The sequence below is a fragment of the Oncorhynchus gorbuscha genome, linkage group LG16 (assembly GCF_021184085.1).
Source record: "Oncorhynchus gorbuscha isolate QuinsamMale2020 ecotype Even-year linkage group LG16, OgorEven_v1.0, whole genome shotgun sequence".
Lineage (NCBI taxonomy): Eukaryota > Metazoa > Chordata > Actinopteri > Salmoniformes > Salmonidae > Oncorhynchus > Oncorhynchus gorbuscha.
In genome coordinates, this window is record NC_060188.1 from 21,293,174 (window position 1) to 21,312,470 (window position 19,297).

Here is a 19,297-nt window from a genome sequence, read left to right on the forward strand (position 1 = left end):
CATGACTTAAAAAAAAGCCTATGCAACATAACATTAACCAATTCTGTAGCAATGAGGTTTGTGCAGTAGGCTATAGGCCCAATATCTTATCACTATGCTTGAATTGCCCTGCCAATGTTGCTCTTCTCAGACTATTTAGAAATTATATTTATAAATTGTAGGTATATGATCACATTGGCAGTAGATCATTTGTCATATTAACTTGTGAGGCACAGCTGAGTGAGCATAATCATTTCATCATTTATAATCATTTATTTTACTGGACTCATGGCCTGCATCTGATGGGTAGCTTTTTAATGGCTTATAAAAGTGTTGAAAGTCCTGAAAGTCCTGGAATTCTACCTTCAGACATGGTTCAAAATGGAAACACTTTGCCTTTCCTGCACCAGGGCTGCTGAATCAAGTGCACCTACCACCAGCACTAAACTCATTTTAAGAAATAGGAACGTGATAAAATCATTTAAATGTTGAAAGATAATGATTAAATAATTCCGCTCTGAAACCTTGTAATTGTATGAAAATGATTAGAATCATAAAATTCTAATCTGATGATGTGTGTAGTTTTAGTCAGAATTAGATTAAACAATGTATCTGTATAGTGGAAAAACACAGACTGTCTGAGCAAGGCATAGTTTAGGATTTGAACTTGTATGTGTGTGCTGAAGAAAAAAAACATGATCAATTGAACTGTGTTTGGACCGACCTGGCCTCTGAGACTTCTCAAGGTTTCCCTAATCTCGAGGGAATGGAACTGTCGGCTAGGTAGTGATACACAGTGGTGAGAACTATGGAGAAGGATAAAACTCACCTACTGTTTGTGTGTATGTATGTGCGTAGGATACCTACTGTTTGTGTGTATGTATGTGCGTAGGATACCTACTGTTTGTGTGGAAGTATGTGCGCAGCTATAAAATGGATGTCTTTGTATAATGGACTTCAGAGCGTTCTCGTGAATAAACTGTACTATCTTTTTGCATAAGCTGATTCTTTGATTAATTATTATTAAACCCATGTTCTTACAGATCTCGGGGATTGGTCAGAGTTATTGATTGTCAGTTATTATCATTGGGATAGAAAATTCTCATGACAAAACGCAAGGCTTTATCGTTGTTGTTTTTTTTAAACATAAAACCAGACCAGTTGGCGACCACTGATTTACGTCATAGGAACTCTCATTCACCCCTTGTCATTTATCTTTCTCCTATGGATGAGTTCTGTTATCATAAGAAGGATTATGTTGATGTTTTTTTTCATAGGGTGCCAGAGGGGGTAGAGGAGCAAGAGGACCAACAGGAAAGTCAGGAGACAAGGTGGGTTTAGGCCAGTGCACAGCTGTCTCATAACGAGAGAAGGAACAGGCGCTGTTGTGTTACTGTTCAGCACAGAATGCCATGCCATCTGGTGCAAAGTGATAATACTTACAATCTGCAGCTACATGTTTGAAACTGAAATCAGTTATTTCAGGAGTCCTTTCAAAAGACCACCAATGAAATGATTAACAATGGTTACAAATATATATTTTCATCAAATGAATGAATAGACCAACAGACTCGATAACTGTTTATCTCTTTCCTCAATCCTCCACCTTCTACATGATCCACCAATCAGGGCACCTCTGGACACGAAGGCCCACCAGGATCCACAGGAGACCAGGTAATCTCCAGTCTGACACACAACAACACCAGAGTTGAGCTATAATATAACACAGCTAATAATAGCATATATAATAATAACATATCTAATAATACCATATCAAATAATACCATATCCAATAATAGCTGGCATAGGGTGATAATATTTCAATGATACACCCTGCTAGGAAAAAGCATCATTATGCTTCACAGATACATAACAGTGTACGATACCTACTGGTAAAGATAGTCAACTGGATTGAGTCTTTGTGTTGTCTGGTTGATCATACAGGGACCCCAAGGACCACAGGGAAGGAACGGCGAGGCAGGACCTAAGGGACCTAATGTAAGTGTGATGTGTCAAATGAAAAAGCAGCTTTTATGTATTTTATTTAAAAAATGTTATTTAACCTTTATTTAACTAGGACAGTCAGTTAACTCTTGGAGCTACCGCTCCCGGATCCAGGGAACTTGTCATCAACTGACACTAATTAGTATAACGCAACGGACAAAAAATATGACTAGAAAATATTCATATTCATGAAATCACAAGTGAAATATATTGAAACACAGCCTTTTGTTAATCACCCTGTCATCTCAGATTTAGAAATTATGCTTTACAGCCAAAGCAAGATAAGCATTTGTGTAAGTTTATCGATAGCCTAGCATAGCATTATGCCTAGCTAGCAGCAGGCAACCTGGTCACGAAAATCAGAAAAGCAATTAAATTAAATCGTTTACCTTTGATGAGCTTCGAATGTTTTCACTCACGAGACTCCCAGTTAGATAGCAAATGTTCCTTTATTCCATAAAGATTATTTTTGTAGCCGAAATAGCTCCGTAAGTTCTTCACGTTTGGCTGAGAATTCGACCGGAAGTTGCGGTCACGACAACGCCGAAAAATATTACAAATTAGCTCCATAATATCGACAGAAACATGGCAAACATTGTTATAATCAATCCTCAAGGTGTTTTTCAAATATCTATTCGATAATATATCAACCGGGACAGCTGTATTTTCAGTAAGACCGGGAGGAAAAATAGCTACCTCTGTCTATTATGCAAGAATTACTCTGAGAGCCCTCAGCTGGACACTTACGCAATGTAGTCGTTTACGCTCATTCTTCAATATAAAGGCGTGAAACTACGTCAAAATGCTGTAGACACCTTGGGGAATACGTAGAAAAAGGAATCTGGTTGATATCCCATTCACTGCTCAATAGGTATGCATCGGAACGCAGAGCTTACAAAACATGAGTCACTTCCTGATTGGATTTTTCTCAGACTTTCGCCTGCAATATAATTTATGTTATACTCACAGACCAAAATTGTACAGTGTTTTCTATCCTAAGCTGTCAATTATATGCATATTCTAGCATCTTGTCTTGACAAAATAGCCTGTTTACTTTGGGAACATTATTTTTCCAAAAATGAAAATAGTGCCCCCTAGTTTCAAGAGGTTTTAACAACAAATTATTATTTACACTGACGGTCTACCCCGGCCAATCCCTAACCTGGACGACGCTGGGCCAATTGTGCGCAGCCCTATGGGAATCCCAATCACGGCCGGTTGTGATACAGGCTAGAAACGAACCAGGGTCTGTAGTGACAAGAGCCACTCGGGAGCCCCTGCATTGTTTAACATGTCTCTGTTTTTCTTTCCAGTCTTATGTTGTGTCTGTATGTACTGTTTTATCTCTATCTAGTGTGTATGTGTGTCTATGCTAATAAAAGTGCAATTATTTTTCAGGGAGCGGCAGGAAAAGACGGACTACCAGGTCATCCAGGACAGCGAGGGGAGCCAGTGAGTTAAACTGGGATTCTATGATGACCCAGAAATTACGTGGTTGTTAGTTACTTTTTCGCCATTGTCCAAATATGGACATAGATTTCAACACTCATCAATACCCCTAATAACACCACAACAACAAGCAAGACAAAAGCTATGGCTTGGATGCTGAATTACTGAAGTGCTAGAGTGGACTACATACTGAAGACTACTAATCCTATCCATAACTCTCTTTCTCTTTCTCTTGTTCTCTTTCTCTTTCTCTTTCTCTTTCTCTTTCTCTTTCTCTTTCTCTTTCTCTTTCTCTTTCTCATTGTGTCCTTTTCTCTCTCTCTCTCTCTCTCTCTCTCTCTCTCTCTCTCTCTCTCTCTCTCTCTCTCTCTCTCTCTCTCTCTCTCTCTCTCTCTCTCTCTCTCTCTCTCTCTGTCAGGCTGTCTCTTTCTCTCTCAGCTCTTTGCTTTGGGTCACGGCTTCACTTGCTATTTTCTCACTTGTCATCTCTCCTCTCTTAGGGCTTCCAAGGCAAGACTGGTCCACATGGGCCAACGGGTGTGATCGGACCACAGGTGAGTTATCCAATAAGTGATTAGAACTACATTTGTAGTTATTTTGTGACACAATGAGAATCAAACCAATAAATGAGAGCTGTGAGGTAATGAGAACTCCTGTCTTGTTTTGTCTCTGTGGTTGTCGTTAGGGTAAATCTGGTGAGACTGGGCCTAATGGCGACAGAGGACACCCTGGGTCACCAGGACCCCCTGGAGAGACGGGTTTACCCGGAGCGGCAGGCAAGGAGGGACCCAAGGTGAGTCCGTCGTGTTCATCTTCAGTGAATTAACTTCACCATCATCATCTTCAACACTATCATTATTATCATCATAAAAGCAATCTATAGAAGATCATACATGTCTCCTCCAGGACCCTCTCAGAAACGAGGTAGGTCGCCTCACCTCAAGGGATTTATCCTTCCCACAAATTTCCAAACTGATAAAGGGGAGAAAGAAATTCCTCATTCTATACCTCACTGTGCTCCGTACATTACCGCTCATAAAATATGGATGTTCCTCTCTGTTGATGTGGCTGTTGCACTGGTCTCTGTGATTTATCACCTCATAAGAGGCCTGCTGTGAAATAGCAGGTTACAAATAGAAATCAAACTGGATCAGAAATAGAGGAAGTACTAAAAACAAACTAAATATAACTATTGTAAAATAGATTGTGTCTGTAAAATGTGTATAATATGTATAAACTGAAGGTAGAAGCCTAAGTGTTATTGTTTATTACTTTACTCCAATTGGGGGAGGAGTGGTAGGGTTTGAGGGGAAAAATAAAGGTATATTCTAAAAAAAGTGTGTATATGTATGTATGCATATACAGTATGTATGTGTATTTTTGTGCATATATGAATCTGCTGATTCCAGCTACAATAGTCATTTACAACATTAACCATGTCTAGACATTAACCATGTCTAAACGGTATTTCTGATCAATTTGATGTTATATTAATGGACATTATTTAATTTTTTTCAAAAACAAGGACATTTCTAAGTGACCTCAAACCTTTGAACGATAGAGTATATATATGGGTATGTATGTGTATGTATGTTTGAATAGGGATATATATATATATTTACCCCCAAAATATATGGGGAATTGGAAATGATGCTGTCTGTCTGTCTGTCTGTCTGTCTGTCTGTCTGTCTGTCTGTCTGTCTGTCTGTCTGTCTGTCTGTCTGTCTGTCTGTCTGTCTGTCTGTCTGTCTGTCTGTCTGTCTGTCTGTCTGTCTGTCTGTCTGTCTGTCTGTCTGTCTGTCTGTCTGTCTGTCTGTCTGTCTGTCTGTCTGTCTGTCTGTCTGTTCTGGTTTCCAGGGAGACGCGGGTCCGTCTGGAGCTCCAGGAAAGAGTGGCCCCGCTGGGCTCCGAGGCTTCAGAGGGAGCAGGGGCAGCCCTGGAGCCATGGTAACACACCCACCTCACATCTCTTGACCTTCACCCTTCTGACATTTTACATTCTACTCTGATGTAAAGTACTACTGTGTTGTATAGCACCCAGTGTTTTATGTGAAAATCACTGAAGGCCAGTTTCCTGGCTTTTTAATGGAGATTCTCCATTGACCATGCTGCTTTTTAGTCCAAGAGTGGGCTTCATCTGGGTCTGGGAAACTAACCCTAAGTCTTTTACTTGAATTAACTGATGGTGGACCATCTGATAACTGTATACTCTGACAGTGGGATGGAAACTGATTGGTTAGAATTCCTGTGATGAAGGCTCTGATTGGTTCACCTCTGTATGCTTGCCTCTCTCTAGGGCTCTGCTGGACTGAAAGGAGGAGAAGGACCCACCGGTCTGTCAGGAGCAGTGGTAAATTGGATTTCATCATGTAGCAATTGTTTAATTCCCATTTTCCCCATGCTACACCCCTAATCTCCACCTCCATCCCCCATCCTGGTCCGTATGTGGTCTATAGCCAACAAGGACATGTAGAGTGGGAGGCTGTTACCATGGAGATCATAACCAGTGTACTAAATGAAAGAGTGAATCATGTGATGTTGTCCTCTTACCTCTCTGTTCCCCCGTCGTGTCATTACCCAGGGTGCCACTGGGGAGAAAGGGCCTTCTGGAGCGGCTGGTGCTATTGGTCAGCCCGGACGCTCTGGTGGGGTCGGCCCTGGAGGACCAATGGGAGAAAAGGGCGAGCCAGTAAGAACCTTTGATCATTTCCTTATTTGTTTTTTTTTTATTACGCAACGCTAGTGTCTATTTCTAAATGGACACATGTACATCACTGCTCATTACTGAGAAATAAACAGCATGTGTGGGTTCCTCTGTACTATATGTGTAATAATATAGTGTGTGTGTGTGTGTGTGTGTGTGTGTGTGTGTGTGTGTGTGTGTGTGTGTGTGTGTGTGTGTGTGTGTGTGTGTGTGTGTGTGTGTGTGTGTGTGTGTGTGTGTGTGTGTGTGTGTGTGTGTGTGTGTGTGTGTGTGTGTGTGTGTGTGTGTGTGTGTGTGTGTGTGTGCATGTTCCACTCTCTCTGTGTTATCTATTAATCAATATGTCATGGTGCAATATGAGACTAGAATAGTGGCGGTGGTTCATCATCCATTTGTTCCCCAGGGAGAGAAGGGGCCCATCGGGCCGGCTGGACAGGATGGAGCGCAGGGGCCTGTGGGGCTGCCCGGGGCTGCTGGCCCCGCTGGGCCTCCAGGAGAGGACGGAGACAAGGTACTTACACCTGTACACAGTTACAGCACAGTAGGTACCATACCACCGTAGAGGGACAACTTAGGAGAATCCAACTACTGGCCCTCAAGGCCTGAAGCACTGCTGGGGTGTTTTATTGCTAGTCAATTGTTCTATTGTCCTTATTAGCCATGGAGTCCACTCACCTACTGACCTTGATGTTGTGTGGGTGGGAGGTGTATGGGTTGCTGTGTGTGTCTCTATATCTCTGCAACGTGTGTGTTTGTGTGTGTGTGTCTCTATATCTCTGAAACGTGTGTGTTTGTGTGTGTGTGTGTGTTTGTGCGTGTGCGTGTGCATGTGCATGTGTGTGCGTGTGCATGTGCATGTGTGTGTGCGTGTGTGTGTGTGTGTGTGTGTGTGTGTGTGTGTGTGTGTGTGTGTGTGTGTGTGTGTGTGTGTGTGTGTGTGTGTGTGTGTGTGTGTGTGTGTGTGTGTGTGTGTGTGTGTGTGTGTGTGTGTGTGTGTGAGTGCGTGCGTGCGTGCGTGCGTGCGTGCGTGCGTGCGTGCGTGCGTGTGTGTGTGTGTGTGTGTGTGTGTGTGTGTGTGTGTGTGTGTGTGTGTGTTGTCTACAGGGCGAGACAGGAGGACCAGGCCAGAAGGGCAGTAAAGGAGACAAAGGAGAATCTGTGAGTCTTCATCTGGAGAGATTTCAACCACAACACTGTCTTTCAGCCTTACAAGCCACAGTATTACACACCTGACAGGATATGACATCACCAGACACAGTACTACCAGAGAGAGGGAGGGGAAGATCCTATTTCTGACACAAATATGCCCATGTTCAGCAGATCCTTAATTATTAAGTAGGTGAAGAGTTTTTGTGTGGGTGGCAATGAAAGATAAATATAAATTGTTATTTTGATACATGAGGCTTATTTGATCTAATAGAAGTTTAATAATGCTTAGGTTGTTACAAGTGTGTTGTTATAAGTGTGACGCACTTTTTAAATTTAATATTTATTGAATATTAAATCATAAAATCTACCTGCAGTGAAGCCGCTCAACATTTACATTACATTCAGTCATCTAACCATCTCCCGTCTAGAGTGACCCACAGGAGAAACCAGGGCCCCGACCAAGGGCACGTCGGCAGATCTCCCATCAAGTCAAAATGGGGATCAAACTAGCTTTATTTTTGACTTTTATCTTTGACCATCATTCTATCCCCCACCCAGCAACTCCACTCCCACTTGTCTCCAGTTCCACATTCCAAACCTCAGTTTCAAACAAGTATTCAGTTAACAAGATGTATCCACCAATCCAAAGAGAGGAATAAGTGGGAGCTTGACAGCCTGTCGTTCCTCTCTGGGGACAACGAATCCCATTGTTAGAGTGGAGACACAAGCATCTCATCGTTATATCCAGTATTTCTGGTACTACTCACCTGGCAGGATATGACATCACAAACCATAGTACTACACACCTGACAGGATATGACATCACCAGCCACAGTACTACCAAAATTAACAATATAACCGAGTGACCACTCTAACAGTACGTCCTCAATGATTGAAGGAAGGCGAAATCAGGTGGGACCATTCTACTCAATGAGAGGGCAGATACGAGTGTGAACAACAGCCACAACTAAGTTGTTTTCCTCAAAGTTGCCGAAATGCCAAATGCAACCACTTATATCAGTACATTTGTAACAGCCTAAACATTACGAAACTTCTATTCGATCAAATAAGCCTCGCAGGTCGGAAAGTTTTAGACTTGGAAATCCGACTTGGATGACCGTTCAAAATGATTTCTCCCAGTCAGAGCTAGTTTTTTTCCCAGAGTTCCCAGTTGTCTTGAACGCACTGAAATCAGAGGTTTCCAGTTGTTTTGAATGCGACACACACACCTGACAGGATATGACATCACCAGTCAAAGTATTAAGCACCGGCCAGTATCCTCCCGTCACCAGCTGCTATCACTAGGATAATTCAAATGAATGACTCAATAAATGAGAAAGGGTTTATAATTGAGCGTTGAGGTAATTATGTGCAGTTATAATTAACTGTACAGTATATTAATGTATGTGAGCTTTTATACTCAGCTTTAGGCATTATAAGCCTTTCTTCATGGTCTAGTTAGCATGCACTGTGCATCTTTATGTACTTTATCTTATCCTAGCCCTGGCAGCTCTATCAAACTATGGCAGACATTAAACACTTCACATGACAAGAAACGTTCCAGGATAGGATAGAATTACTAGACCATTAATAGAAGGATTATGACATACAAGCCAGGGATGACCCAAACAACAGGTGTAAACGGTGAACGGAAAATCAAAAAGAAATAGTCTCACTGTGGTTACCGTAGTGTCTCCAAACTGACACCATCTAAGGCAAAACTAGATGCTGAGTAGTGCACCAGTAGCCCTCCCTACTGAACGACATGAATTAACAAAATGTCCAGCAAAAGGAGGCGGTTGGTGATCCTCCGTTCCCTCTCCTTATTCGAGAAAATACTGTCTAACACTTTCAGAAGCCAAGCAATCACAAACAGCTACCATCAACAGCTGCAATTTCACAGTAGTTGTGTTTTTTGAGCTCCCGACACAGCAGTATTTTCCTGCAGTGTATGATTGATATGCAGTATACTTTCAACAGCATCTCTGTTTCTCGGTCTCTTCTCCAGGGCCCTTCAGGACCTATTGGAATCCAGGGACCTGTCGGCCATCCGGGGTTACCGGTACGTCTATTCAATATATCGGTCTTTATTGTGTGTGTGTGTGTGTGTGTGTGTGTACTGTATGTGTGTACAGCACTGACCTTTGTGTGTGTTTCAGGGTGTGGACGGAGAGCCGGGGCCGAGGGGCCAGCAGGGGATGTACGGCCCGAAGGGAGACGAGGGGACGAGAGGCCACAAGGGGGGCACAGGACCCACTGGACTACAGGTGAGGAGATGAGACAGCCCTCTGTTGGACTGTACCATCCATCTCTCTACTCCAGCATATAGCTGACAGGTGTTAATCCAAACCTGGCAGATATGACATCACAAACTATAGAATACAGGATATGACATCACCAGACTGTACCTCTACTCTCATCAACAGCACCTACTACTGCACCTCTAACCATACTCTGTCTTTACAGGGCATGCCAGGACTCCCAGGAGAGAAGGGAGACAGTGGACACGTGGGCACGATGGTGAGTACTGGACATACCATTGGACAATGACATATTTTCCCTATATCCTATTGTTGACCTGGCAGCCTCACTGTACTCTCCCACCAAAGGTCATTCCTTAAGCATGTCTCTCATCTTCATTGTGGTATAAAGCCTAACTAAAGTAAAACCCTTCTTGGAGGCAGTGTCTGACAGTCAGTCAGTCGAGTGAAGGAGGGCGAGAGAGAGAGAGTCAGTCAGTCGAGTGAAGGAGGGAGCGAGATAGTCAGTCAGTCAAGTGAAGGAGGGAGCGAGATAGTCAGTCAGTCAAGTGAAGGAGGGAGCGAGATAGTCAGTCAGTCGAGTGAAGGAGGGAGAGAGATAGTCAGTCAGTCAAGTGAAGGAGGGAGAGAGATAGTGGAGGCAGTGTCTGACAGTCAGTCAGTCGAGTGAAGGAGGGCGAGAGAGAGAGTCAGTCGAGTGAAGGAGGGAGCGAGATAGTCAGTCAGTCAAGTGAAGGAGGGAGCGTCAGTCAAGTGAAGGAGGGAGCGAGATAGTCAGTCAGTCGAGTGAAGGAGGGAGAGAGATAGTCAGTCAGTCGAGTGAAGGAGGGAGAGAGATAGTCAGTCAGTCAAGTGAAGGAGGGAGCGAGATAGTCAGTCAGTCAAGTGAAGGAGGGAGCGAGATAGTCAGTCAGTCAAGTGAAGGAGGGAGCGAGATAGTCAGTCAGTCAAGTGAAGGAGGGAGAGAGATAGTCAGTCAGTCAAGTGAAGGAGGGAGCGAGATAGTCAGTCAGTCAAGTGAAGGAGGGAGAGAGATAGTCAGTCGAGTGAAGGAGGGAGAGAATCAGTCAGTCAGTCGAGTGAAGGAGGGAGAGAGATAGTCAGTCAGTCAAGTGAAGGAGGGAGCGAGATAGTCAGTCAGTCAAGTGAAGGAGGGAGCGAGATAGTCAGTCAGTCGAGTGAAGGAGGGAGAGAGATAGTCAGTCAGTCAAGTGAAGGAGGGAGAGAGATAGTCAGTCAGTCAAGTGAAGGAGGGAGCGAGATAGTCAGTCAGTCGAGTGAAGGAGGGAGAGAGATAGTCAGTCAGTCGAGTGAAGGAGGGAGAGAGATAGTCAGTCAGTCTAGTGAAGGAGGGAGCGAGATAGTCAGTCAGTCAAGTGAAGGAGGGAGCGAGATAGTCAGTCAGTCAAGTGAAGGAGGGAGAGAGATAGTCAGTCAGTCAAGTGAAGGAGGGAGCGAGATAGTCAGTCAGTCAAGTGAAGGAGGGAGAGAGATAGTCAGTCAGTCAAGTGAAGGAGGGAGCGAGATAGTCAGTCAGTCGAGTGAAGGAGGGAGAGAGATAGTCAGTCAGTCGAGTGAAGGAGGGAGAGAGATAGTCAGTCAGTCAAGTGAAGGAGGGAGCGAGATAGTCAGTCAGTCAAGTGAAGGAGGGAGCGAGATAGTCAGTCAGTCGAGTGAAGGAGGGAGAGTCAGTCAGTCAGTCGAGTGAAGGAGGGAGAGAGAGTCAGTCAGTCGAGTGAAGGAGGGAGAGAATCAGTCAGTCAGTCGAGTGAAGGAGGGAAAGAGAGAGTCAGTCAGTCGAGTGAAGGAGGGAGAGTCAGTCAGTCGAGTGAAGGAGGGAGAGTCAGTCAGTTGAGTGAAGGAGGGAGAGAATCAGTCAGTCAGTCGAGTGAAGGAGGGAAAGAGATAGTCAGTCAGTCGAGTGAAGGAGGGAGAGTCAGTCAGTCAGTCGAGTGAAGGAGGGAGAGAATCAGTCAGTCAGTTGAGTGAAGGAGAGAGAGTCAGTCAGTCAGTCGAGTGAAGGAGGGAGAGAGAGAGTCAGTCGAGTGAAGGAGGGAGAGAATCAGTCAGTCAGTTGAGTGAAGGAGGGAGAGTCAGTCAGTCAGTCGAGTGAAGGAGGGAGAGAGAGAGTCAGTCGAGTGAAGGAGGGAGAGAATCAGTCAGTCAGTCGAGTGAAGGAGGGAGAGAGAGAGTCAGTCGAGTGAAGGAGGGAGAGAGAGAGTCAGTCGAGTGAAGGAGGGAGAGAATCAGTCAGTCAGTTGAGTGAAGGAGGGAGAGAGAGAGTCAGTCAGTTGAGTGAAGGAGGGAGAGAATCAGTCAGTCAGTCGAGTGAAGGAGGGAGAGAGAGAGTCAGTCGAGTGAAGGAGGGAGAGAATCAGTCAGTCAGTTGAGTGAAGGAGGGAGAGAGAGTCAGAGAAAGAGAGGGCGGTGGTTTGAGGAGGAAGACGACAGCGTAACAGCTTCTAATCAGATTAGCCTGAGCCGGGCCTGTCTAATGAGCATCTTCCTTCTATTGTGACAGTCATTTCAGAATGCCACAGACCGTGAACACATGCTAAATAAGATTCTACACACACAGCTAGCGCCACAGCACACTCAGCCTGATTAGGGAGAGGGGAAGGAAGCGTCAAAACGGAACAAAAAACAAGAGGGAGAAGAGAGAGAGTATGAGAGGGAATGAAATATGTGGGGGGATGGAGAGAGGGATGTGAGAGAGACAGGGCAAGGAGGAAAGAGATCTCACTGGGGAAGCCTCATCCATGTGAATGCTGTGGTTCACAGGATTGCAGCTTCTAATGCCCGCGTAGCTCCCCAGTAGCAGGATTATAGGATATGTGCTTACTGTAGTGGATGTGGTAGTGTCTGGAGTATGTCTGTCTGTCTTAGTGCTGTGTGTACAGTCTCTCACTGTGTTGGGATTTCAGTGTTTGTGAAGCACAGCTAACCATTAACTCTGGGCTGGAAGGGAGCAGTCAGTGCAGTTAGGATGAATAGCTTGTTGTCCATGTTGAGGTGCACAGAGGGGTGGAATCCCATCACACTGACTAGAGCGCTCTCATTTCCCCTGTAGCCTAATAATGTGTTCTTGTAGAGAACTAGAGATTCCTCATTATAGAGAGAGAGAAGGAGTGGATAGAGGGAGGGAGAGAGAGATAAAGGGAGAGAAAGAGAGGGAGATACTGTACAGAAAGAGGGGGTGAAAGACAGGAAGAGAGAGAGGGAGAAAGAGAGAGAGAGTACCTTTCCGTGTGTCATTGAGGGTAATGGCTTGTCCTCGTGGTGTCTGCATCATGTCAGTGAGGTAATGATCATAGAGGCTGGTTCTGTTCTGGGGATATGTTGCACCAGCCACCAGGCCCTCAGTAGACTGAATGACTAGCATGCACAGTCACTGTACCCAGGGAGGAGCTGCCTGGTGGGTCACACAGTCTACTTCCTTTGGGATAGAGGTGTGTGTGTGTGTGTGTGTGTGTGTGTGTGTGTGTGTGTGTGTGTGTGTGTGTGTGTGTGTGTGTGTGTGTGTGTGTGTGTGTGTGTGTGTGTGTGTGTGTGTGTGTGTGTGTGTGTGTGTGTGTGTGTGTGTGTGTGTGTGTGTGTGTGTGTGTGTGTGTGTGTGTGTGCGTCTGCGTCTGCGTCTCTGCGTCTGCGTCGTCTGCGTCTGCGTGTACTTGTGCATGTATGTGCTGTCTCAAGCCAATGGCTAATGATTTATTTTCTCCTCAGGGCCCTCCAGGACAACATGGCCCCAGAGGCCCCCAGGGTTCCATCGGTGGAGAGGTACAGTATATTTCTGACCTTATCTGACCATCTTTCTATGCACTGGGTTTGCTTCAGTATTGGATTGGTTTATGTTGCAAGACGGTATACTATTGTGCGCAGCTCTCACTCCTACTCAAATCTACACTACCGACTATCAGAACACACCCACCAATAGGGTTGTTACTTCACACACACTCCTCTACCCTCTACCCCTCTCCCTCTCCCAGACCCTCTGCCGGTTTGGAGCTGTGAATTATTAAGTGGTATTAGAATGTAATCCCTCAGAGGGAGTTATATTTACCGCTCTATAAATCATTAAGGAGCATTAGACAATCATCCCTGAGAGGGAGTTATATTTACCTCTAGTAATGGCCAACCTCTCAACATCTCACACCAATCAATTATTCACGAGAGAGAGAGAGATGGGAAGAAGCCACGCCACACACACACATAGGCAAAAATCAAGTCAAATCAAATTGTATTGGCCACATAGACGTATTTAGCAGATGTTATTGTGGGTGTAGTGAAATGCTTGTATGGATTCAGTGGTACGGATTCAGATCCGAACATCAGACCTGGGTACAACTGATCATTTGATAGACCACATACTTTATTTGAGCATTTGCCTGGGGTGCTAGATGGTTTGTACATTTGGGACTATCCCATTGGTTCTAGTTTCCTATCCAAGCTCAATCAGGCACCATTTGAAAGATGTTGAATACCATTTGAACCCAGGTCGGATTCATATGGTGCCATGGAAATAGAAGGGTGTAGAGATGGAGCGGTCCATAAATGGATTGATGCAGGTGATGTTGTGAGAGATAAATGGATAAAGAGAAGCTGTGAGTCTGTGGGAAATACAAGTGCTGGCTTGCACTGCAGGCAGGAGAGTCTTCCACTCACTCACACATTCCAATTTGTGCACTCTACCAAAGTGAGAATGCCTTCACTGTTTTTCCGTCGAGACTGCCAGCACACACTTCCACAATGACACACACCGACACAGAGATACAGAGAGACTGACTTCACACTCTGTTACTCAGATTGCATCAACAGAGGAAACTCACACACACAGACAACAGTCAATATTTTCTCCAAGTGATGATGGTGCAGCTGCTGTCTCAGCACCCTGACAGAGAACAGTCAATATTTTCTCCAAGTGATGATGGTGCAGCGGCTGTCTCAGCACCCTGACAGAGAACAGCAGACACACAAAACAACCTCAACACAAGAAACCTGTAGATGAAATATTTATTATTTCACTCCTCCTGTCAGTGTGTTGGTTCAAGTGGTTCTGTTGTGTTGTGTTGTAACAGGGCACTGCTGGCCAGCCTGGTGGGGTGGGCCAGCCTGGGATCGTTGGAGAGAAGGGGGAGGATGGAGAGGCTGGGGACCCGGGACCAGTTGGAGACACTGGTGCCGCTGTAAGTCATTCTCTCTCTCTCTCTCTCTCTCTCTCTCTCTCTCTCTCTCTCTCTCTCTCTCTCTCTCTCTCTCTCTCTCTCTCTCTCTCTCTCCCTCTCTCTCTCTCTGTCTCTCTTTGTGTCTCTGTCTCTGACTCTCTCTCTCTCTGTCTCTGACTCTCTCTCTCTCTCTGTCTCTGTACCTCTCTCTCTCCCTCCCTCTCTCTCTCTCTGTCTCTCTTTGTGTCTCTGTCTCTGACTCTCTCTCTCTCTGTCTCTGACTCTCTCTCTCTGTCTCTGTACCTCTCTCTCTCTCTCCCTCCCTCTCTCTCTCTCTCTCTCTCTCTCTCTCTCTCTCTCTCTCTCTCTCTCTCTCTCTCTTTGTGTCTCTGTCTCTGACTCTCTCTCTCTCTCTCTCTCTCTGTCTGTCTCTGTCCCTCTCTCTCTCTGTCTGTCTCTGTCTCTCTCTCTACATCTCTCTCTCTCTCTCTCTCTCTCTCTCTCTCTCTCTCTCTCTCTCTCTCTCTCTCTCTCTCTCTCTCTCTCTCTCTCTCTCTCTCTCGCTCTCAATTCAATTCAATTCAATTCAATTCAATTCAATGTAATGGGCTTTATTGGCATGGTAAACCTGTTGCGACGAGCAATCCCGTATCCGGGAGCGTAATTACATGTACATTTACATTTAAGTCATTTAGCAGACACTCTTATCCAGAGCGACTTACAAATTGGTGCATTCACCTTATGACATCCAGTGGAACGGCCACTTTACAATAGTGCATCTAAATCTTTTAAGGGGGGGGTAGAAGGATTACTTTATCCTATCCTAGGTATTCCTTAAAGAGGTGGGGTTTCAGGTGTCTCCGGAAGGTGGTGATTGACTCCACTGTCCTGGCGTCGTGAGGGAGTTTGTTCCACCATTGGGGGGCCAGAGCAGCGAACAGTTTTGACTGGGCTGAGCGGGAACTGTACTTCCTCAGTGGTTGGGAGGCGAGCAGGCCAGAGGTGGATGAACGCAGTGCCCTTGTTTGGGTGTAGGGCCTGATCAGAGCCTGGAGGTACTGAGGTGCCGTTCCCCTCACAGCTCCGTAGGCAAGCACAATGGTCTTGTAGCGGAACGGAGGAGCGGGGTGACGTGAGAGAACTTGGGAAGGTTGAACACCAGACGGGCTGCGGCGTTTTGGATGAGTTGTAGGGGTTTAATGGCACAGGCAGGGAGCCCAGCCAACAGCGAGTTGCAGTAATCCAGACGGGAGATGACAAGTGCCTGGATTAGGACCTGCGCTGCTTCCTGTGTGAGGCAGGGTCGTACTCTGCGGATGTTGTAGAGCATGAACCTACAGGAACGGGCCACCGCCTTGATGTTGGTTGAGAACGACAGGGTGTTGTCCAGGATCACGCCAAGGTTCTTAGCGCTCTGGGAGGAGGACACAATGGAGTTGTCAACCATGATGGCGAGATCATGGAACGGGCAGTCCTTCCCCGGGAGGAAGAGCAGCTCCGTCTTGCCGAGGTTCAGCTTGAGGTGGTGATCCGTCATCCACACTGATATGTCTGCCAGACATGCAGAGATGCGATTCGCCACCTGGTCATCAGAAGGGGGAATGGAGAAGATTAATTGTGTGTCGTCTGCATAGCAATGATAGGAGAGACCATGTGAGGTTATGACAGAGCCAAGTGACTTGGTGTATAGCGAGAATAGGAGAGGGCCTAGAACAGAACACCAGTGCTAGAACACCAGTGGTGAGAGCGCGTGGTGAGGAGACAGATTCTCGCCACGCCACCTGGTAGGAACGACCTGTCAGGTAGGACGCAATCCAAGCGTGGGCCGCGCCGGAGATGCCCAACTCGGAGAGGGTGGAGAGGAGGATCTGATGGTTCACAGTATCGAAGGCAGCCTATAGGTCTAGAAGGATGAGAGCAGAGGAGAGAGAGTTAGCTTTAGCAGTGTGGAGGGCCTCCGTGATACAGAGAAGAGCAGTCTCATTTGAATGACTAGTCTTGAAGCCTGACTGATTTGGATCAAGAAGGTCATTCTGAGAGAGATAGCGGGAGAGCTGGCCAAGGACGGCACGTTCAAGAGTTTTGGAGAGAAAAGAAAGAAGGGATACTGGTCTGTAGTTGTTGACATCGGAGGGATCGAGTGTAGGTTTTTTCAGAAGGGATGAGCCTCAAGCTCATTACCATAATGCAACGTTAACTATTCATGAAAATCGCAAATGAAATGAAATAAATATATTGGCTCACAAGCTTAGCCTTTTGTTAACAACACTGTCATCTCAGATTTTCAAAAAATGCTTTTCAACCATACCTACACAAGCATTTGTGTAAGAGTATTGATAGCTAGCATAGCATTAAGCCTAGCATTCAGCAGGCAACATTTTCACAAAAACAAGAAAAGCATTCAAACAAAATCATTTACCTTTGAAGAACTTCGTATGTTTTCAATGAGGAGACTCTCAGTTAGATAGCAAATGTTCAGTTTTTCCAAAAATAATATTTGTGTAGGAGAAATCACTCCGTTTTGTTCATCACGTTTGGCTAAGAAAAAACCCAGAAAATTCAGTCATTACAACGCAAACTTTTTTCCAAATTAACTCCATAATATCGACAGAAACATGGCAAACGTTGTTTAGAATGAATCCTCAAGGTGTTTTTCACATATCTATTCGATGATAAGTCACTCGTGGCAGTTTGGTTTCTCCTCTGTTCAAAATGGAAAAATGCACGCACCTAGAGATTACGCAATAGTTTCGACGGAGGACACCGAGCGGACACCTTGTAAATGTAGTCTCTTATGGTCAATTTTCCAATGATATGCCTACAAATACGTCACAATGCTGCAAACACCTTGGGGAAACGACAGAAAGTGTAGGCTCATTCCTTGCGCATTCACAGCCATATAAGGAGACATTGGAACACAGCGTCTCAAAAATCTGGCTCACTTCCTGTATGAAATTTCATCTTGGTTTCGCCTGTAGCATTAGTTCTGTGGCACTCACAGACAATATCTTTGCAGTTTTGGAAACGTCAGAGTGTTTTCTTTCCAAAGCTGTCAATTATATGCATAGTCGACCATCTTTTCATGACAAAATATCTTGTTTAAAATGGGAACGTTTTTCATCCAAAAATGAAATACTGCCCCCAGAGGTTCAAGAGGTTAACATTGCCAAACCAGGTGAGGTAGATAATATACAAAAATGAAATAAACAATCAAAATTATCAGTAAACATTACACAGACAGAAGTTTCAAAACAATAAAGACATTACAAATGTCATATTACGTATATATACAGTGTTGTAACGATGTACAAATGGTTAAGGGTATACACAAGGGAAAATAAATAAGCATAAATATAGGTTGTAAATATAATGGTGTTTGTTCTTCATTGGTTGCCCTTTTCTTGTGGCAACAGGTCACAAATATTGCTGCTGTGATGGCACACTGTGGTATTTCACCCAGTAGATATGGGAGTTTATCAAAATTGGGTTTGTTTTCAAATTCTTTGTGGATCTGTGTAATCTGGGGGAAATATGTGTCTCTAATATGGTCATACATTGGACAGGAGGTTAGGAAGTGCAGCTCAGTCTACCTCATTTTGTGAGCAGTGAGCATATAGCCTGTCTTCTCTTGAGAGCCATGTCTGCCTACGGCGGCCTTTCTCAATGGCAAGGCTATGCTCACTGAGTGTACATAGTCAAAGCTTTCATTAAGTTTAGATCAGGTATTCTGCCACAGTGTACTCTCTGTTTCGGGCCAAATAGCATTCTAGTTTGCTCTGTTTTTTTGTTAATTCTTTCCAATGTGTCAAGTAATTATCTTTTTGTTTTCTCATGATTTGATTGGGTCTAATTGCGCTGCTGTCCTGGGGCTCTGTGGGGTGTGTTTGTATTTGTGAACAGAGCCCCAGGACCATCTTGCTTAGGGAACTCTTCTCCAGGTTCATCTCTCTGTAGGTGATGGCTTTGTTATGGAAGGTTTGGGAATCGCTTCCTTTTAGGTGGTTGTAGAATTTAACGGCTCTTTTCTGGATTTGATAATTAGTGGGTATCGGCCTAATTCTGCTCTGCATGCATTATTTGGTGTTCTACGTTGTACACAGAGGATATTTTTGCAGAATTCTGCATGCAGAGTCTCAATTTGGTGTTTGTCCCATTTTGTGAAGTCTTGGTTGGTGAGCGGACCCCAGACCTCACAATCATAAAGGGCAATGGGCTCTATGACTGATTCAAGTATTTTTAGCCAGATCCTAATTGGTATTGATAGGGAAGCTGAGAGGTCAAATATACTGTTAAGATTTTCAACTGCTAAGTTTACACCTTCACTATTACAGTGGAATGTTTTACCCAGGAAATTGTCTTAAAGGGATTGAATTTGTTGTTGCCTAATTGTTTTTTGGTAGGTTTCCAAACTGCATTCCTTTCATCTATAGCATTTCTTAATGTTACTCAGGTCCTTTGGCTTTGATGGCTCATGATTGAGTATTGCTCTGTCCAAGTAGACTGTGATTTTGCTGTGGTCTGATAGGGGTGTCAGGGGGCTGACTGTGAACGCTCTGAGAGGCTCTGGGTTGAGGTCAGTGATAAAGTAG

General features: G+C 44.8%; 1 protein-coding gene across 2 annotated transcripts in view; it reads left to right on the forward strand.

Moving 5' to 3' along the window:
• The window catches only part of LOC123999030 (collagen alpha-1(XI) chain-like), an 84,342-nt gene that overhangs the window by 53,609 nt on the left and 11,436 nt on the right, over window positions 1-19,297 (forward strand). For both annotated transcript variants that reach the window (XM_046304359.1, XM_046304360.1), the window contains 16 exons: window positions 1,257-1,310; window positions 1,609-1,653; window positions 1,924-1,977; window positions 3,382-3,435; window positions 3,933-3,986; window positions 4,118-4,225; window positions 5,290-5,379; window positions 5,729-5,782; window positions 6,014-6,121; window positions 6,540-6,647; window positions 7,241-7,294; window positions 9,294-9,347; window positions 9,445-9,552; window positions 9,752-9,805; window positions 13,270-13,323; window positions 14,622-14,729. In XM_046304359.1, the coding sequence (XP_046160315.1) occupies window positions 1,257-1,310; window positions 1,609-1,653; window positions 1,924-1,977; window positions 3,382-3,435; window positions 3,933-3,986; window positions 4,118-4,225; window positions 5,290-5,379; window positions 5,729-5,782; window positions 6,014-6,121; window positions 6,540-6,647; window positions 7,241-7,294; window positions 9,294-9,347; window positions 9,445-9,552; window positions 9,752-9,805; window positions 13,270-13,323; window positions 14,622-14,729 (1,161 nt within the window). The remainder of the gene's footprint in view (window positions 1-1,256; window positions 1,311-1,608; window positions 1,654-1,923; window positions 1,978-3,381; window positions 3,436-3,932; window positions 3,987-4,117; window positions 4,226-5,289; window positions 5,380-5,728; window positions 5,783-6,013; window positions 6,122-6,539; window positions 6,648-7,240; window positions 7,295-9,293; window positions 9,348-9,444; window positions 9,553-9,751; window positions 9,806-13,269; window positions 13,324-14,621; window positions 14,730-19,297) is intronic.